General features: G+C 51.6%; 1 protein-coding gene across 1 annotated transcript; it reads left to right on the top strand.

Annotated features, from left to right (window-relative positions):
• The first annotated feature begins 10,167 nt into the window (after nucleotides 1–10,167).
• MAPK8IP2 (mitogen-activated protein kinase 8 interacting protein 2) lies at nucleotides 10,168–19,994 on the top strand. Its single transcript, XM_081311933.1, has 13 exons — nucleotides 10,168–10,186; nucleotides 10,259–10,345; nucleotides 11,202–11,307; nucleotides 12,709–12,990; nucleotides 13,130–13,223; nucleotides 13,315–14,526; nucleotides 14,906–14,981; nucleotides 15,094–15,266; nucleotides 15,348–15,457; nucleotides 16,155–16,262; nucleotides 16,423–16,493; nucleotides 19,004–19,102; nucleotides 19,302–19,994. Exons 2-13 carry the CDS (start codon nucleotides 10,281–10,283, stop codon nucleotides 19,372–19,374), a joined length of 2,469 nt encoding a protein of 822 aa, XP_081168059.1. The 5' UTR covers nucleotides 10,168–10,186; nucleotides 10,259–10,280; the 3' UTR covers nucleotides 19,375–19,994.
• The last annotated feature ends 1,067 nt before the right edge of the window (nucleotides 19,995–21,061 follow it).

Consider the following 21,061-nt stretch of genomic DNA (forward strand, 5'->3'; position numbering starts at 1 on the left):
AGTGATATTCTTGCTTTTATTTATGATCCTGGTAATTTATGTCTTTTTACTTTTTTTCTTAATTAATCTTGCTAGAGGTTTATCAATTTTATTGATATTTTTCTTTTTAATTTTTTTTGTAGTTGTAGATGGATATAATAACTTTATTTTATTTATTTACCTTTATGTGGTGCTGAGGATTGAACCCAGGGCCTTACATATGCTAGGCAAGTGCTCTACCATTGAGCTACAACCCCAACCCCTTATTGATATTTTTCAAAGAACCAGCTCTTTGTGTTATTGATTTTTCTCAGTTATGTCTGTTTTCTATTTCATCAATTCTTTTTTTTAGAATATTTTTAGATGTTGATGGATCTTTATTTTATTCATTTATTTATATGTGGTGCTTAGAATCAAACCCAGTGCCTTGCACATGCTAAGCAAGCACTCTACCACTGAACTATAACCCCAGCGCCTCATCAATTATTATTCTTTCTCTTTCCTGCCTTACTTTTAGCCTACCTTTAGTTTTACATTTGAAGTTCATTTTTCAAAATAGCTTATAATTATATCTTGCTTTTCAAATATTGTCAGTCTTTTAAATGTTTTAGATTTAATTTCATTAAATTTCTATTTAATAAAATTATTGACATTATTGAACATAAATTTACTATCTCACTAATCTCACTATTTGTTTTATATTTGTCCCATCTTACTTTGTTCCATTTCTTTCTTTTGGATTAATCACATTGTGTGTGTGTGTGTGTGTGTGTGTGTGTGTGTGTGTGTGTGTGTGTTTCTTGTTTTGTACCAAGAGTTGAACCCAGGGATGCTTAACACTGAGCCACATCCCCAACCCTTTTTAAAATTTATTTATTTATTCATTTTGAGACAGGGTCTCACTAAGTTGCTGAGGCTGGCCTTGAACTTATGATCCTTCTGCCTCAGCCCCCCCGAGCTGCTGGGATTACAGGTGTGCACCACCACACCTAGCAAGTGTGTTCTGGTATTCCATTTTATCTCCACTCTTATTAGTTTTTTCCCCTATGATTTTTAAAGTGTTTCCTCTGGTTTTGTAAAATCTACTTTTAACTCATCGTAGTCTACCCTCAAATAATACTGTGCTCTCTCATGTAGTGTTAGAACCGAACAACAGTATATTTCCATTTCTCCCTCCCCTCCTTTTTACTAGTAATGTTGTGTTATGTTTTACTTATATGCATGCTATAAAGCCCACAAATAATTTTTCAAGTTTATATGGTCAATTTATGTTTTAAAATTCAAACATGAGAAAACTATTTTTGGGTTACCCTGAGGCTTCTTTGACCTCAGGTCCCCTGCAGGGGTGTCCTCTCATCCTTGTATTGTGGATATGCTAGCAAAAGATTCTCTCAGATCCTGATTGTCTAAAGTTGTCTTTGCCAGATGCAGTGATGCATGTTGGAAGGCAGAGGCAGGAGGATCACAAGTTCAAGGCCAGCCTCAGCAACTTAGTAAGACCCTACCTCAAAAAAAAAAAAAAAAAGTAGGGCTGGGATTGTGACTCAGTGGTAGAGTGCTTGCCTAGCATGTGTGAAGTGCTGGGTTCGATCCTCAGCACCACATATACATAAATAAAATAAAGGTCCATTGACAACTTAAAAACATTTTAAAAAATTGTAAAAAAGGCTGGGGATGTACCTCAGTGGTAGTGCATTCCTCCATTTAATCCCCAGTACCCAAAGTAAAAAATAAGTAAAATAATAAAGTTGTCTTTATTTCATCTTCAGTTTTGGAGGACATTTTCACTGCACGTAGAATACCAACTTAATTATCATGTGCTTTGGTGTGGTTTGTGTTTATCCTGGGTTTTGTTGAGTGTTTTGGATCTGTGAGCACGTAGTAGTTAATAATTTGGGGGGACATGTTTAACCATTATTTATTTATTTTTAAAATAATTTTCTAGCTGTAGATGGACACAATACCTTTATTTATTTATTTATTTATTTTTATGTAGTGTTGAGGGTCGGCCCAGTGCCTCACATGTGTTAGGTAAGTACTCTACCACTGAGCTAGAACTCCAGCCTCCATTATTTCTTCAAATACTTCTTTCTTCTTGTTTTTTGCTTGACATGGTTCCAAAGGTGAGTAAGGATTTATTAATTTTTTTTTCAGTCATTTTTTTTCTGCTTCAGTTTGGCTAGTTCTTATTTCTGTTTTCAAGTTCACTGATTTTTTTCCCTCTGTTTCTATTGATCCTATCCAGTAATTTAAAAAAATTTTTTTAGTTGTAGATGGACACAATATCTTTATTTTATTTTTTATTTTTATGTGGTACCAGGGATTGAGCCCAGTGCCTCACACATGCTAGGCAAGTACTCTACCACTGAGCCACAACCCGGCCCCAATCCCATCCAGTGAATTTTTAATTTCATCTACTACAGTTTTATCTCTCAAAATTCCTCTCGTTTCTTCTTTATATCTTCCAATTTTTGTTCATTATGTTCATGTTTCCTTTAAATCCATGAATACATTTTTAATAGCTGTTCTAAAGTCCATATCTGTTTGTTTCATCATTTCTGCCTTTTCTGAATCTGTTTTTTATTTGTTCTAATTAGTTATACATGACAGTAGAATACATTTTGACACTTTGTACACAAATGGAGAATCTGAGTCTGTTTTGACTGATTTTTTTGAGTTCAGCTTTGCAGGTCTGTTTTTTTTTTTTTTTTTTTTTTTAACCAAATGCAGAATGGTGTGGACGTTACATTGTTAAGGGCCTGGATTTTGTTATTCTTCTTTAAAGAGTTGTTGGAATTCATGTTGAAATCCTAACCTCCAATGTGCTGGTATTGGGAGGTGCAGCCTGTGGGAAGTGATTAGACCATGAGGGAAGAGCTCTTAGGAGAGATGAGAACTTTGTTACTACAGCCCTGGGAAACACACACAAGCCTTCAAGATGTGGAACACAGAGACCAACCACAGAGCCTGCTGGGAGGAAATGGGGTAGGAGAAGCTTAGTGAACCTTAGGCAGGACGAAGTAGGAAAATAAATTCACACGGAGACACACCTGATTCTCCACAAATGCTGGACACTTTGATGGGTTGAGCCCTCAGTGCAAAAATGAATTAAGACAAGCTGTCCTTCAGGGACTGAAGGATAGGATATCAACTCTTTCAAATTTAGGGCAAAGTGAAGTATGTGGAGGACAGATGTGGAGAATGAGAAGCTGTCAACCTTACCCAGGTTGACAGCTCACATTAGCAGAGTGGTCCCAGACCTTTCAGTGGAGCATTTAACAGAGTGATCTCTGGTTAACAATGCCTGGAGGTGGCTAGTGGAAGTGATTTACGTGTTAAAATCTAACTTTCAATGCAATAATTTTAAGAGGTGAGGCTTGTAGGAGGTGCCCCCCTCTCAGGGAGAGCCCTGATAGGTGGAGATAGCTGTCATGAAAGAGGCTGGAGGGAGCCTGTCTGGCCTTCCACCATGTGAGAACACAGAAGATCCATCTTTGAGGAATGGGCCCTCACCAAAACACTGAATCTGTTGGCACCTTGATTTTGAACTTATCAGCCATTTAGACCTGTGAGCAATATATTTCTATTGTTTATAAATCACCCAGTGTAAGGGTATTTTGTTAAAGCAGCCTGAACTCTCATCTTCTCTCGATGGGCACTACCTTCTTCCTGGCCTTAGATTTTGCTATAAACAACTCTCAGTTTAAAAGGCAACTAAAAAGCAAGGTAATGAGGTATCCTGAGAGCAAGCCAGCAGTGACTGTGGGTAGGACATTCCAGATAATGAAGTCATCAAATAGGATTATGAAATGCCTGTTTAATAGAACTAATACTAAAACCCAAGGTTGAAAATAGGTGCAGAAACTAAGAAACTATAAAGAACAATCAAATCATATGCAAAGAATTGAATGGAAACTGTAGAAGAAAGTCCTTGATTTTGTTGAAATTTTAGTCAAATTTTTAATTTTTGGGGGGGGGTGTTTTACTTATTTACTTATGTATTTAATGTGGTGCTGAGGATCGAACCTAGTGCCTCACATGTGCTAGGCTATCACTCTACCATTGGGGGGATTTTAAATACAATGAAATTAAAAACTCAGTATATAGAAAATTAGTGAGCTAAAAGATAAATGTGGGTAAAGTATCTGGAATACTACCTGAAAGGATACAGATGTGGAAAACATGAACAGGAGGTTAGCAGGCATGGAGGCTAGTGCCAGGAGAGAATGAATGGGTAGAGGAGATATTGAAAGAGATGAGGACTTGAAATCTGCACATGTTGAAAGAGGGATTCATGTAGGTAAGCCTAGTGAACCTTAGGCAGGACGAAGTAGGAAAATAAATTCACACTGAGACACACCTGACTGCAACTTGGGAACACAGAAGACCAAGAAGTTCTACTCACAGCTAGAGAGGGAAAGAAGTGCCCATCAAGGGTGACTGAGCTGAGGAGGACAGCAAGTAAGGCTCAAGGTCATGGTGGACACTAACTATTTGATGTGGGAGGCCATCCTCACACGTCATTTGAGTTATCTCCCTGGGTTGGCAAGAGGCACTTAGACACATCTTTGTGTCCAGAGCTTTCCCCACCCTTCTTAGGTCCATGTGGAGGCGTGTCTGGCCACTACCCTGAAGACGATAAGACCCAATCATCACACCTGACCTTGGGACACTGCCCCTCTTAATCTTCATTGGATGGGATTTTCCCCAGAATTTTCTGTTCCCCAATAAAAGTCCACTCCCTGGCTTGTTGTCTCTCTCTCTCTCTCACTAGCCTCTTCAGTAAACCTCGCTACCATAATAGGTGGCTGGAGGCTGGAGCTAGGAGAAGCCGTCCTGGAGCTGGTTTAAAGATAATTAGAGTCTGTCTCTTTAATTCAAAACTCCCTAAGGATCGCTCACGTACTGAACCTTCATTTATGAAGCCTGTGCTGGCTGCGGGCTAAAATCTGACCCAAAATTCTCTTCTCTTTTCTCTCCTACTCACACAGTTCTGGAGGCCAGAAGTCTGAGTTCAGGGAATCATCAAGGGCTGGTTTCTTTGGAGCCTCTCTCCTTGGCTTGCGAACAGCTCTCTCTTCTTGTTTTCATGTGGTCATCCCTTATGTGTGTCTGTGTCCAGATTTCCTCCTCTGCCCTTCTGGAGCTCATGTGCTAATGAGTATAGACAGACAGTAACAGGCTGCTTCTAGAGGACATGACAGGGAAATGATCTAAGGGATTGAAGAGCTAGTGCAAGGGCCCTGAGGTGGGAACATGCCTGTTCTGTACAAAGAGTGGAAAGCAAGGGTCAGGCAGGGAGAGAGAGAGTGCAGACCTTACCTAGAATTGTACATCCAGTAAAAGCTTTTCAGGAATCAGAACAAAATACATTTTCAGACAACCTGAAAGAATTTACCACCCAGAGATTTGTGTTACAGAAAATTTTAGGAGGTGTACTCTAAGCAAGAAAAAAAGATATCCCAGAAAGGGCTGACATGCAAAAAGGAATGAAGACTAGAGAGAGGTGAACATTTAAATAAATTTAAGTAAATACTGTTTAAAGCCACAATAACAGTTCCTGTAGGTCTGAAAAAGTTAAAATGTAAAAGTAGAATTTAAATCAGGACTGAAGTAAACAAAGTCAGTCTCTTAGGCTCTGTGCAGGATGAACCAGCCCAATTCATTTAGGGCTCTGGCCGAGGCCAACAGAGGGCCCACTTCTCTGGGGTTCTCGAGGAGCAGTGTCTGAGAAGGGGATGCAGGCACAAGCACAGCTTACTTGGAGTGCGGAGCCTGGGTGGTTGGAGTGTGGCTGGGCCAGGATGTTGGGGGAGGGCAGAGGAGCCTCTTCCTAGCTACCTGGTCACTGTTACCTCACCTGTGGTCTCCACGGGTCCTGCCTAGAGCCTGGACATTGATCTGGGAGATAATGCTTGGTAAAAGCAGCTCTTGTTAACCAAAGAAGGTAATTATGCTAGAGTCCTCAGATGACAAGATTGTGAGTAGAAAACTGTGGTAAGTCTCCACTCAGGGCCTCCTGTTCCTATCAGGAGTCTCCCCATTGCGTCAGGCAGCACACTGTCACCACCACCATCTTCAGGACGTCTCTTAGGAGGACCTGGGGAAATATGAGGAGCCATGCTCAGCACATGTTCTCTGGCCTGAGAAGTCCTGGGATTTGTTGCATTTATCACAGTAAATGGGAAACTCTCTGGACTCTCAGAAGTACCTTTGCCGGTGCAGTCCTCTTTAAAGCTGTGACACTGGAGCAGTGTGAAGACTGTGTAAATGTCTGCTCTGTGTTCAGTGAAACTGACTTTGGGCATGTAATTTGTGTGAAGGAATCTAATAAAACATGGAGCTTTCAGACACTCCCCCTCACCCAATAGTAGCAATTCCTTTAAAAATTTCGACTCTGCCAGGTGCAGTGGCCCATACCTGTAACCCAGTGGTTTGGGAGATCGAGGCAGGAGAATTGCAAAACAACAATAACAACAACAACAAAAACCTCAACTCTGATTTTTTTTGTCATAATACTCTTCTGCACTGGTGGAAATCTATTTTCTGAAATGTATAATTATTTGTAAGATTTATTTCTTAAAACCATATAAATTATTTTTAAGTACCATTTCCTTAAGGCAAAACAGTATTGTAACCCATGACTTTGGATTTCTTATGCAAACAGATATGAGAATATGCCATTTACTTAACACCAGATCATGAGAATCTAGAAAAGCAGTTGATGCAAGAGAGAGGATCAGTTTCAAGGAGGGACTTGGGTAGGCAATGAGAGCTGTGGGAGGGTCAATGGAATGGAGATCTGTGGTCATCTCATAGCCCTGACTCCTTCCAGTGAGAGGTGGCTCTAAGATTCCACTAACTGCATTGGCTGGGGCTGCTTTGACCAATAGGTGTGGCAGAGGCAATACCACAAGCTAGGTCAGAAAGGAATGCAACTTCCACCTGGCCCTCAACTACCCCAAAAACACCCTGCTGGAGAGGCTGCTGGAATGCCCTCACTAAGCACCCTGTAGACACTCAGCATCAGCAGTCCACCACATGGGCAGGCCATCTTGGATACCCAGCCCAGCTCGGACTGTACCCAAACCTCAGGAGAGGTCCAGGAAAGAACTCCCAGCAGAATTTTCCCAGAACTTCAGATCTCAGAATAAGTCAGTTGTTTTAATCCATTAAATTTGATGATAATTTGTTACATAGCAATGGTAACTGACAGACAGTCTTATATAGTCAAAGAATGGCTATTTGAAATATAGCAAGGGGTCAAGAAAAACAGGAGGTCATGGTGAGAGAACTGGATGTTTAAAATCAAGATTTGGGAGGTGGTGAAGTTGTTGGTCATGACAAAATCCCAATCAAAATAACTCTTAGCATTTTTATTACATATTTCTGTTTGCAGTTTCAGCCTTTTTTGGTATTTGTGATTTCTGCGCAATATGAGTAGAACAACAGACTGATGGTTTGCATTTATTATTTTTTAGTCTATAAAAATTGTCAGAAAATGCCCTTTGACTTTTGTAGGATTGTCATGGTCAGTACTGTTAAGATATGTTACTATTCTAACTCTCCCTTGTAAGTCCAACCAGTTTTTTGCTTTACACTACTGTCCATGCCATTAATGGACCATAATGGGGAAAAAACTGTTAAAACAGAACATCCTCTCAATCCCCAGCAGCACAAACCAAACCAAACTATGTAAGGGGAAGGGCACTGATGGTGCATGCTCAGGGAAGTAGCAGGGCCTGTGGCCTCCAGAGGGGAGAGGACTTCCAGAAGTGACTTCAACTCTCCAGGGGGCCTCAGTCCTACCATCTGTGCAGGGAAGCGCTGAGGGTCACATGATGTAAGCGTACAAATCTGATAAAATGTGTACAATGGGAGGGAATATAATTTTTCAGGAGAGAGATTCTGTCCTTCATTCATATATTCCTGGGCTTGGCAGAGTGGTCCTGAGGGGCCAGGAGGAGGATAACCCCAGTATGAGTAGCAGAGTGAACACTGAATATATCCTGGGGGCTTTACACTTGCCATGCATCTTTACACATCTTCATTGTGTAAAGAAACTGAGGTCCTGATGGTTGAGCAGTTTGCTCATGTCCATAAAGTTTGTGGCCAAAGTTTGGTGCCACAGTCTCTCAACTCCATGGTAGGTAACCCTCCACCTGCACTCTGGGGACAAGATGGGGGTAGGGGTTGTGCAGATAAGATGGTGCTTATACTCTTGGAATCTGGAGGTGGTCATCTGAGAAGGCTTGTAGGGAGACGAGATCAGTGATCTGACATGACTTCAAGATGGTTGCAATTCCAGATGGAGGTAAGTCCCAGGGGCTCTTTTTGGAGAAATCATCAGAGTTGTGAGAGTCACAGATCATTGACTAATCAGAAATCAGGGAATGGCTGACCAGTGTGTTGGATGGAGTCATTTATGTGAATGCCCAAGTTAACCAGTTTGATGAAAAGATGCAGGGTCAAAAGGAAATCTGGGAAGTTAGGGTCCAAAACCCTTTGTACACTCTGGGGGAACTCTGGGGTTTTACAGGGAGAATCAGGGCAAATGACTAGTGAATATGTCCGAACTCCTTGAACCTCAGAAATAAGGAATGTTGGGGAAAAGTTATGATGGCAGAGATCCAGTGTCCCTGACTTTGGTGCAGCCTGTGAGCTTCTTATTCACTCACTCTGTGCTGCCTGAGCAGCTTCCAGTCATGAAAGGGAAGCATGAAATAGAGGCCATTTCTAGAAAAATGCTTTAAGAAATATATAAGTTGAGGTTAGAGCATAGTAGACAGGAAGACCAGTCATGCACCAGCCATAGGCTGCCGCTGAGCTGGAGAGATTGCCATCCCAAAATGGTCTTGTCCCTCCTGACTATGTGAGCTCCCTCTTCCCTGTCGCTTCCAGCCATTAATCACTCACCATCCCTTAGAAATCATTTTCCAAAGGACATTTAGATATAAAGAAATCTCAGCACAGAATATCCATCTTGGAGAAAAGGGGAAATTTCATTGCACTCTTGTGGCTGAAACTCCAGGCAAATCTCCACAAAGTTCCTGGGTTCTCCTCTGCTGGCCCGTAGCAGCCCCGCCCTTCCCCACGTTGACCCAAGCTCTCCTTCAACCTTCACTCACAGAGCCCTTACCATGGCAGAAACTGTTTCAGTTGAATGAACATGATCTCAGCGTGTTCACTTTTCCCGTGCCTTTGTGCAGACTGCAGTCTGCACTGTGCACAGAAAGTTCAGCTTTGCCCTTTGGCTGGCTAACCCGACCAGCACTCCCTGTCTAGCCCCTTTCAGCACAGTCAGGGGAATGGCTGCTCCGGCCCAGGCAGGATGTTTTAGGGAGCAATCTCCGTTGGCCCGATCAGCACCCCTTTGGGGGACAGCTCCGGCCCGCCCTGATCAGCACACCGCGGCGGACAGCTCCTGCGGCCCCAGCCGGCGCGTCCGCCCCTGCCACCTGCTCCGTCCAGACCGCGGACCCCGACTCTGCCTTTCCGCTGCCTCGGGGTGCTCGCGCAGCTCGGGAGGCCGCACCCACCTCCCCGGGAGCCTCCCCCTCCCACAGACAGCGCCCGGCAGCCGAACCGAGCAGCGCAGACCCGGGCGGCGCGGCTCTCCGGCCTCGTTTAGGGCTCCGGCCTCACGCCTGGCCTGCGGACCCGCGGTCCTCGAGCCCGCCCCGTCCCAACGACCCCCTCTCGCCAGCCGCCTCGCCTCGAAACCGCCCAAGCCACACGCCGCCCCCCGACCTCGGCGGGACCTCCCACCGCCTCGGGCCGACGGCCCCGGCCGGGGTTCCGCCCTCCAGCCCTCCCCGCAGCTCACCTCTCGGCCGCCCGAGTGGGAAGCCCCAGCCTGCGTCCCACCCACAGCCTCCGCCCGACCCCCGCCCCGGCCCCTCCGGCCAGCCCGCGGCCACCTCCTCCGGAGCCCCCCGCCCCGGCCCCTCCCGCCAGCCCGCGTCCGACCCGGCCGCCGCCTCTCGGCCCCCAGCCCGGGCCGCCTCCCCGAGAGCCCGCGGCCGACCCCCGCCGTCCCCGCTCCCCCCCGCCGGCCGCCTCCCCGCCCCCCCGCCCCCCGCGCAGGCCCCGCCCCGCCGCGCCCTCCCCCTCCCGCCCTCCCCCGGCGGCGCGGCGCTCGCTGCCGCGGTGTCCTGGCAGGGCGGCGAGGTGTGCCGCGGGCGGGTGTCGCAGGGCGTGTCACGAGGTGAGTGGGGAGCGCGGGGCCGAGGGCGGGAGCGGCCCAGGGCGCCGGTGGCCTCACCCCTCCCCCCCGCAGCCGGACGGCCTTTCCCGGGAAGATGGCGGATCGCGCGGAGATGTTTTCCCTCTCCACCTTCCACTCGCTGTCGCCGCCGGGCTGCAGGTACGCCCTCGGCGTCCGCGGCCTTCGCGGCCGGCGCCTTCCATCGCCCTCGGCCCGGGCCCCGGGCCCCGGGCCCCTCTGCCCCGGCCGCGCCCCCCCCCACCTTCGTGGACCCAGGCCCCTCTCGGGTCCGCAGGCCCTGACGGCTGCCGCCCTTCCCCCACCCGCGGCTCAGAGCCCCTCCGTCTGTACCTCTGTCGCCCAGACCAGGGACGCCCCCGTTCCCGCCGGACACTGCCGCACCCCGCCCGGCGGCTGATCTGTCAAGAATGGGTCTCTGGACTGACCCTCTGAGAAGACAGCCTACCAGGCAGCATGTCGGGGCACAGGGTCTGTGCCTAGCTGTGTCCTTTTGGCCTTGCTGGGCTGCCTCCTTGGAGGCCCAGGCCTAGCCCAGAGGTCCCAGGCAGGGAAAGAGTTGAAATCAAACCTGCAGCCCTGGAGGAAGGGATTGGGGTGGGAGCCCGGTGGACCTGTAGGTACAGACCTGCCTGGAGGTGCGGGGGACAGAGTACGCCAGACCCCTCCCTCTCCCCCCTCCCTCTCCCGCTGCCGCAGCTTCAGCTTCCCCTCCCCCTCCTCCTGCTGGCTCTGCCTGACTCCCCAGAGGCTGAGGCTGTGACCCACTGGGGCCTGGAGCTTAGCGAGGAGGGGAGAGGGGGAAGGGTGGCTCCTCTGGGTTGACATGGCCCGGACGTCCTCTGGAGAGCAGAGCTTGGGGTCAAGATGATAGCAGGATGTGGGCCTAGGAGTTGGGGGCCTCAGAGTTGGAGTTCTCCCTCAACCCTTCCTCAGTATCACCTCCCAGCTGGGGAGTCCAGGGTTAGTGGCTCCCTGACCTGGGCCTCCTCCCCAGGCCTCCCCAGGACATAAGCCTGGAAGAATTTGACGATGAAGACCTGTCGGAGATCACCGATGACTGTGGCCTGGGTCTCAGCTACGATTCGGACCACTGTGAGAAGGTGGGGGAATGGGCTGGGAGCAAAGAACCTGGTCAAGGGAGGGAGGGCCTTGCTTAGGCTCTGCCTTGCCTTCACTTGGGGTTGGGGCAAGTCTGAGCTAAGCCTTGGCACAGGAAATCCTCTGATGGCTCCTGCCTTTTAGCTACTTGGCCTTGGGGCTTCCTCAGCATCAACACTGTCTTCCTAACACACTGGAAGCCTAGTGCTATGCAAGGCCTACAAAGGGGAGGTTGCCTTCACTCTGGTGCCCTCAGTCCCCAGATTACTTTCCACAAAGATCTAACACCTTCAGCGACCATATCATCTGTCCCCTCCCTGCCCTGTCCCCATCTCTGCTGCCTCCATCTGTCTCAAGGCTCCACCCCTTAAATTTTTTTCTCCCCCTTCTGGTCCTCCTGTCTCCATGTTTCTGTTTTCATCCACTCTGAGCAACTGCTGTGTGGCAAGAACTGGGCTTCCAGGTGCTAGGAGTGGAATAGGACAACTGCTTTGGGGGGCTTGCAGCCTAGCTGGGGAGAAGGGCATGTAGGAGACAATAGCTCCTCAAGTGTCAGCAGCTGGATTCCCACTGGGACACAGGTTTGAAGACAGGGAAGGATACCTGATAGGACTGAGAGACTTTTCAGAAGAAATGTCAGTCGTGCCCTGAGGTTAGCAGGAGCCAGGCACATGGGGCAGAAAGGAAGATGCAGAAGAGGAATTGCTGGCAGAAGGATTGGCTATGCCAGAGGCCCTGGGGTTGGTGCAAACTTGGTGAATATTCCGAGTGCAGGCTGTCTCTTCATTTATGCATTCTTTTGCTACTTACCGAACATCCACTGAGCCTGAGGTGCTGTTCCCTAGGTGGGTGTACCAATGCACAGCATGGGTATATCCTGCCCTTGTGGGGCTTGTGGCTTGGTGGAGGAGACAGACCAAAAACCATGTTCAGTGATTGTGAATCATGTGTTAAATGCTGTGAAGGGGGAAAAATGCTATGAAGGAAACAGAGTGCCAGTGTTAAATGTGATGGGGTTTTGACTGAGATAAGGCTTTAGAAGGTGGATTGGGGGTGCTATGGAAATATGTCACTCAGTCTCAGGAATTTGAATCTTTCTCAAGAAATGAAGCAATCCCTGTGCATCTTAAGCAGATCTCTAAAAACATCACTCTAGGGGCTGGGATTGTGGCTCAGCGGTAGAGCACTTGCCTAGCATGTGTGAGGCCCTGGGTTCGATCCTCAGCACCACATAAAAATAAATAAAATAAAGATTAAAAAAAAATCACTCTGTTGGTGGGGGCCAGAGTGAACTGGAAGGAGGTCTCCAGTGAGTTCTCCCTGCTTTTCCCTCTCTTGGCACTTGGGACCCAGGTCTCTGTTGCACTCTGACCCAGCCCTGCCCATCTCCCTCCTTCTTGCAGGACAGCCTCTCCCTGGGACGCTCAGAGCAGCCGCACCCCATCTGCTCATTCCAGGATGACTTCCAGGAGTTTGAGATGATTGATGACAATGAAGAAGAGGAGGAAGAGGAGGAGGAGGAAGAAGAAGAGGAGGAGGAAGAAGAGGGAGATGGGGAGTGCCAGGAGGGAGGAGGACCTGAATCAGAGGCATCTACCCAAAAGCCCCTTATCCCTTCCCCTTCCCTCGAAGAGCCCCACAAGCACCGGCCCACCACACTTCACTTCACTTCTCTGGGAGCCCAGGTGAGGGTCCTGACTTGTAGCATCCCAGAGCTGAGCCTGATTCGTAGCACCTGAGATTCTACACCCCATGGCAGCAAGTCCCCCCACCCCTGGAAACCAGAGCTCCTCCTCAGTCTGCTCTCTTGTCCCTCTGTTCCAGGACTCCCTGAATAACAACGGAGGCTTTGCCCCCGCGCCCCCAGCCTCCTGGCAGGAAACAGTGCTGTGCTCTCAGGCTCAGGAGATCCTTGGAGGTGAGGGGTATGAGCCTGGGGGGGTGGGGGGCAGCTGCCTGTTCCAAGGAGGACCGGCCAGTGGTGACTGATCCCTATCCCTGCCCCCTAGAGCTCCCTGGCCCCCTCCCACCCACGGAGGAGGGGCTCTGTGAAGAGCAGTCACTCGTGTGTCCGGGTTGTGACTGTGAAGGGAACCGGCCCCCGGAGCCGCAAGCGCCAGGTGGAGCCTCACCCTCCTCGGATCCTGGCATAGAGGCTGACCTGAGAAGCCGCTCCAGCGGGGGCCACGGCGGGCGGCGCAGCAGCCAGGAGCTGTCTTCCCCTGGTTCTGACTTGGAGGAAGCCAGCGGCGTGCGCCTGGGGCGCATGATCTCATCCATCTCGGAGACCGAGCTGGAGCTGAGCAGTGATGGCGGCAGTAGCAGCAGTGGCCGCTCCTCGCACCTCACCAACTCCATCGAGGAGGCTTCCTCACCAGCTTCCGAGCCCGAACCCTTGCACGAACCCCCGCGCCGCCCGGCCTTCCTGCCGGTGGGCCCTGATGACACCAACAGCGAGTATGAGTCGGGGTCCGAATCCGAGCCCGACCTCAGCGAGGAGGCCGACTCGCCCTGGCTGCTCAGCAACCTGGTGAGCCGCATGATCTCCGAGGGCTCCTCGCCCATCCGGTGCCCTGGCCAGTGCCTGTCTCCCGCACAGCGCCTGCCTGGGGAGCCGCTGTCGCCAGCCGGGAGGGCCGTTGAGGACTCCCAGGACCCCGACGTGGCAGTGGGGCCAGGTGTGGAATTGGTGGACATGGAGACCCTGTGTGGGCCACCGCCGCCCGCCCCCGCAGCACCTCTACCTGGCACCGCACAGCCAGGGCCCTGCCTCTTCCTCAGCAACCCCACACGTGACACCATCACACCACTGTGGGCCGCGCCTGGCCGTACCTCACGCCCTGGCCGTGCCTACTCTGCTGCCTGCTCGGAGGAGGAGGAAGAGGAGGATGAGGAGGATGCTGAGGACAGCGTGGGGCCCCCAGGGGGCAGGAGCATCAGCTCCGCAGCGCCGCGGGACGCCTCGCTGGTCTACGATGCCGTCAAGTACACGTTGGTGGTGGATGAGCACACACAGCTAGAGCTGGTGAGCCTGCGTCGCTGTGCAGGCCTGGGCCACGACAGCGAAGAGGACAGCAGCGGCGAGGCCAGCGAGGAGGAGGTGGGGGCTGCGCTGCTAGGCAGTGATCAGGTCCCTGGGGATGCCTCTCCAGACAGTCCTGACCTCACCTTCTCCAAGAAGTTCCTCAATGTCTTTGTCAACAGCACATCTAGATCCTCCAGTGAGTGGAAGGTGGGGGAAAGAGGGTGGCCCAGAGGAGAAAGCCCATCTTCTTGGCCCAGGTCCCATCTGGTCCCCCAAAGCACCCAGGTGTCCCTGGGACAAGGGTTGCCCATGATCCCAAAACGCAGGGCTTGCCCTCCCCAGCCCGGTCTGTGGGCAAGGAGTTGGGGAGGGTCTACTCTGTCCCAGCCCCTGGTGGGCTGGTTTTTCTCTCCCTCTTTGACTTAGGACACCCACAGAAGCCTGTTGGAGGAAGGAACTTGGCTCAGTAACCTGATGCTCCAGGCCTCCAACATCCTCCAAAGCCAGGCCCGTGGAGCCCTTGCCTTTTCCCTGAGTCTGCCTCTCTCCTTCTCTGCCTCTTCTGTCTGTCTCAGGCACTGAGTCCTTTGGCCTTTTTTCCTGTCTGGTCAATGGGGAGGAGAGAGAGCAGACCCATCGGGCTGTCTTCAGGTATAGTTTCCCCTTTCTGTTGGTGATCCCTAGCCTCATTCCACAAACCGGACACCTCAAGGCATGACCCAGCAGGCCTGCCCCACTTCAATGACCTCTCCCCTCACCTCAGGTTCATCCCTCGCCACCCTGATGAGCTGGAGCTGGATGTGGATGACCCAGTGTTGGTGGAAGCTGAGGAAGATGACTTTTGGTGCCGGGGCTTCAATATGCGCACTGGGGAACGTGGTGTGTTCCCTGCCTTCTATGCCCACGCAGTGCCCGGCCCTGCCAAGGACCTGCTGGGTGAGCCCCCATCCCCGAGGAGCAGCTTGTCTCCCCAGACTCTCTCCATCACCCCCCTGACCTTACCCATGTGACCCCCAGGGAGCAAGCGGAGCCCCTGCTGGGTGGAGCGCTTCGATGTGCAGTTCCTAGGCTCTGTGGAGGTGCCATGTCACCAGGGCAATGGCATCCTGTGTGCAGCCATGCAGAAGGTCAGTTTGGAAATGAGGGTGGGCACAGGCTGGCTCAGTTCCCTGATGCTCCAGGCCTCCAACATCCTCCAGGGAGAGTGTGGGGGCAGCTCAGAGGTGGGTACCCTGGCTCTGATTCAGAGGCTGAGCAGACAGACCTAGGGCAAAGTGTGGCAGCTGTCCCTCACCCCGGGTCTCCACCTGCTGACTGGGTGCTCACCTTTCCATTGGCACCTCCTCTTTAGCCAGTGCTCCTCCTGTCTGAAAGTTGAGACCAAGTCTCAGGTCTCCTTCCCTAGGAGTCATTTGCCTGCTTAGTCATTTGCTCAGTGGACATTTAGTGAGTGCCTGCCCACCTGCCAGGCCTGGGACTGAGTTTGGAGGACAGCAGGAAGCAGGACAGATCAGTCCTGCATTCAGGGTTTACAGGTTTATTGGAACCAGGCAGTGAGAAACCAAGAATCAGAATTCCTGGCACTTGAGCCAAGAGGAGCGGCCTGGCAGAGGAACAGAGAGAGATAAGATAGAGCAGTGATTGGCTGGTCCTGAGGCCAAGGATGCATAAGACCACCTTCTCATCCTTCAGAATCATGTTGTATGGGTCTTTGGCAAGAGTCTTTGTCGGTCTGAAAAGAACAGAACCATAGTTTACCAGTGGGAGAGAGAGAAGCCCTTGTAGGCCCTGAAGACCTTCTTTCTCCACAACATTTTTCCTCAGATTGCTACTGCCCGGAAACTGACTGTCCACCTACGCCCTCCTGCCTCCTGTGACCTTGAGATCTCTCTGCGGGGGGTCAAGCTGAGTCTGAGTGGAGGAGGACCTGAGGTGGGGATGTGGGAGACTGGGGTCAGAAAGATACTGGTGTAGGGGAGTAAGAGGATGTGGCCTAGGGGCAGGCTGGCAGGGATGTCCAGCAGTGGGGGCTCGCAGTGGCCACTGGCCTCTTCTCTCTAACTTTGGACACCTCTTTCTACCTCTGCTCTAGTTTCAGCGCTGCAGCCACTTCTTCCAGATGAAGAACATCTCATTCTGTGGCTGTCACCCCCGCAATAGCTGGTGAGAGCCTTACCTTCCCCCATGAGCCCCACAAACCCTGAAGGTCGCCTGTATTCCAGTCCCATCCCCACTCCTGAGAGTCCACCTATACCCATGTGGCACCTACTCTAAGCTGGACTCAGGAGACGTGGCTCCCATCTGGTCTGTGTGGGGGTCAGACACCCAGATGGGGAAGTGCCAGAGCGTCTTTGGGAGGTCTGGGGAACTTCTGAATGGACACCATTGGGAAGAACTGCAGAGATGGGTGAGTCCTTGTAGGACTCAGGGGAGCAAAGCGCAGATGATGACCAGGTGAGGGGTGGGGGAAGAGGATCAACCTGTTATGGGGCCAGCTGAGCCAAGGCCCTGGGGCTGCCCAAGAGAGGGACACCAGGGCCCTGGACCTGGTATAAGAGGAGCAGGGAGGGTAGAGAGGAGTAGCTGCAAGTGCCTGTGCAGACCTCGGCCCTTTTGACTATGCCCAGGAGCTTGTGCTTCATCCTGATGGCAGTGAGGCCACAGAATGGTCCTATGGGAGGGTGTGCTATAGGCAGGTCAACCAGCTGACTGGGACTGCTGTATAGAGGGGTTGGCCAGGTACTGCCAGCAGGAGACTGCCAGAGTGATCCAGGTGCCGTGTCATGATGGAGAGTGTGCAGATACAACAGGCATTTAGTGGATGGGACAGGCGGAACCTGCGTTGATTGGCTGTAGACTTAACCTGGAGGGCATCAAGGGTGATTCACTTGGGTGATGGGCACAGTGACTCACACAGAGAAGATGTGGAGAGCAGTCAGTGTGTCTAGACTTCAGGAGAGAGACCTGGAGAAAGGTCTCATTTGGAGCAGGTGGATAACTGAGACCATGAGGTGGGAAGAATGGCCAGGCAGAGTGAGAAGAGCAGAGAAAGGGGAGGAAGAGTTACCATGGTGGGAGCAGTGGGTGGTTGGGGGCTGCTGGCTTCCTCCCCAGGCACAGACCCCAGCCTGCTGAGTCCCAGTGTCCTAGAGGGAGAGGAGAAGGACTGAAAGACAGCCAGCCAGAGGCCCAGAAGGACTAGAGGGAGATGGAGCAAGAATCCTCATGGTGGATACCATGCTGCCAGGCTGGGACTCATGACAGGGGTCAGAGAATGAAGGGGGCTGTCTCTTGGCTAGACAGTGGTCAAGCAGCTTTGGCTCTTCTCCATTGAGAAGGCTCCGTTGTTGAGACACTGCTAGGAGGTGAGAGATGGGACATAGTGCCAGGGCCAGACCAACCTGCAGGACAGTTCTAGGGCCGCAGGATGCGATGGCACTGTTAGAGATGAAAAAGAGCCACCCGTTTCTCTTTAGAGGGACATTGTAGGAGCCACAAGCTTACACCATCAGAGGGACACTGGCTCAGCTGCAGTTCCATGGAAGAGAGGTATCATACCAGGGGTTGGGGTCAAGCTGTTGAGGTGGCCAGTGAGGAGGCGTGGGAGCTGCTGTCAACCAGCCCCTTCTTATGTTTGCTGCTTCGGATCCCAGCCTAGTCCCTCACAGCAAGGAGCACTGGGGACATGGTGTTAGGGGACAGCTAACTCACTTCCTTGTGAGGCAGGCGGGAGAGCAGGAGTATGGGGCATGCTGTGTGTGGATGAGGCAGGGATGTGAAGATCACAGACTGTCTTGCCTGCCTGCAGCACATCCACAGGATGTCCGTGGTGTCCTGGAGCAAGACACTGATCTCTTTGCTCAGCTCTCTATCAGGACACTACCTCTTGAGGCTTTTGTGAGGTTTGTGAGTTTAGAAAGTGCTTAATACAGTGCCTTCCTAACATTAGTAAGCAACTTTTAAATGTTAACAACATGATTATTTGAGACAGGTCTTGTCTATGGACAATAGGTCACATTGTCCTTGGAAATGATACTGTTGTGTGACTTCCCATCTGGTAGAACCACAGACCCAAAGCCAGAGGAGAGTGGATCTGGCTGGCTCAGGGTCGGTGGGATGGGGATCAGGAGTCATGCTGCAGGTCTGACCGCCACTCCCTCTGAACAGTGGTGACTGGTGCTCTGGAAGAAGAGCATGGGGCGATGCAGGAAGGGTGTGTGTGACCCAAGTGGCTGGAAGGACAGTGCTTCCTCCAGTCAGAGCCCATGACGGAATCCAAGATGCTTTTAGACATCCAACACTGTGTCAGAGCTCGGAAAGGAGCTGTGTTTGCAGGGCCAGAGGTGGGACTGGACAACCCACGGGAGAGCCTGAATGAGGCAGAGCCAGCTCATCTATCCCAGGCAGCCTCCGGGCAGGGTACGGGGAGGCTGCCTTGCTCCCCTGTACATTGGAAGCCCTGGTCAAGGTGCTAACTCAGCATTAGCTCCCTTGGGTGCCCAGTACTGTGTTGGGGTGCCCAGGAAGGTACCTTCAGATCTTGACATCGTGACCCCACCTCCTGTCCTCTGCTCTCCCCTCAAGCCCGTAGTTCCTGCCTCTTCTTTCCAGATCATTTGGGGTGCCTGAAGCTGGGTCAGTGCTCTGACACCTCCTCCCCAACTTCCCTGCAGCTACTTTGGCTTCATCACTAAGCACCCCCTGCTGAGCCGCTTCGCCTGCCATGTCTTTGTGTCCCAGGAGTCCATGAGGCCAGTGGCGCAGAGTGTGGGGTGAGTGGGGCCGTGGGTGGGTGTGTGGGTGAGTCTTGAGAGCCACAAAGAGGGAGACAGGAGCGTGGCCATGAGAGGTGGGACCTCGTGGTGGGAGAGTGGCGGGGGGAGTCCGGTGGTATGGATGTGACTGCTGGCAGGTGGGAGGAGGGACAGACACAGCAGGGGAGGGAGCTGAGGACTGGTGCTTCTCCTGCAGCCGCGCCTTTCTGGAGTACTACCAGGAGCACCTGGCATACGCCTGCCCCACAGAGGACATCTACCTGGAGTAGCCGCCCCCGCCCCTGGCTCCTGCCCCACTGCTCCAGGGCAGCCACCACTGGAGTGTCTGGAGGCCACTGTGGCTTTGGCAAGGACAGGATTGGGGGCACGTGGAACCTTAAGTTTGTGGGAGTTTCTGGGCTGGGAGTTCTTGTCCTCAACCCCCAGGGAACAATCGTGTGAGCTGCGAGGCCACGGAGCCCTGGCACCCCGTTTCCTCTGATGCACCCTTTCTGATGCCCTCTTCTGTCCTGTCCCTGAGCCTCCTTTTCCTTCCTCTGTCTCATACCCTTTCTGTGCCTGCAGACCTTGCTCTTTGCCCTCTACTTTGGGGTCAGAACTTGGGGGTGAAGGAAGGCGAGGCTGGAGGTGGCAGGTGATGCCAGGCTCCCCAGGGATCTCCTCCTGCCCTCCCCCGTGATTTATAAAGGAATTTTAATTTTTATAGTGAATCTCAAGGGATCATTCCATCTTTGACCACAGAGAGAGAGAGAGAGGGACCTCCACCCCCCAGGGAGTTTGGGGGGCATGGGAAAGGGTCCCCAAGAGAGCTGTGGGGCGACTAGGAGTGGTTCTTGATGCTCGCCCCAAAGTCCCCATGCTGCTAGGAGGAGGTGCCTGCCAGGCGCCCCTTCTCATCTGCTTTGCCGCTAACACCCCCTCAGTCCAGTGTGTGTCTGCCCTGCGTGCGATGCACCCTGTGTACATGGGCCCTGCGATGGCCTCAATAAACTCTGCTTGGTGTGACCCTGGCTGTTTCTAAGGGTTGCTGAGATACGGGGTGCCCAGATGCTGCCTGCGGTGGTAGGCATGAACACTCCAGGGCAAGGACTCCTGGGAAGAAGCACCCTTGAGTGCTTTCTGAGGTTCTGCTGGCCAGGGTCCTGGGATGGATCTGGAGGCCCGAACAGAGATTCTCTGCAAACACACTTGATGGGCTGCAGAAGACGTCGAGGCCAGAGAGGGAAGGCATTTAAAGCATCCTGCGTCCTTCTCATGTGAGGGTTGAGTGGCACAGACTCCTTGAAGACAGTCCACTGAGACCTTAAAACTGTTAGTTTAGAACCCCTCTAAGAAGACCAGAAGAAAAGAGGTGACTACTTTTCACTGTACCCAGCTCCCCAGCAGGCGTCCACAAGAAAGTGGGCATCGGGGTGGGCCAGTGTTCCTCCCCCTGAGACCAAAGTGTCACAGTGGTGGCCAGACGACATCAGGTAAAGGTTGAGAAGGAAGAAGTGGAGAGGAGTGTTGAAAGTTTACTACAGGATATTTAATAAAAGTTTGGGGCTGCAGTGTGGCTCAGGTAGAGCGTCTGCCAGGCATGCATGAGGCTTGGTTCCTTCCCAAATACTGGAAAAAATAAAAAATTAAAAATGATAAGTTCTGCTTGTAAAAACCACACATCTCTACTAAAATAGCCTTGGTGAGCCAACAAATAGAAAAAGAGGGTTTGTGTGACTTCAGTGAGTGTCAGCACAGGTAGATCTGAGTCAGGGTGTGAATACAGTGAGTGACAGCACAGGTGGATCTCACTCAGGGTGTGTGACTTCAGTGAGTGACAGCACAGGTGGATCTGAGTGAGTGTGTGACTTCAGTGAGTGACAGCAGAGTTGGATCTGAGGGTATGTGACTTCAGTGACAGCACAGGTGGATCTGAGTCAGGATGTGACTACAGTGAATGAGAGCACAAGTGGATCT

The sequence above is a fragment of the Spermophilus citellus genome (genome assembly GCF_964194105.1).
Source record: "Spermophilus citellus genome assembly, chromosome: 10".
Classification (NCBI taxonomy): domain Eukaryota; kingdom Metazoa; phylum Chordata; class Mammalia; order Rodentia; family Sciuridae; genus Spermophilus; species Spermophilus citellus.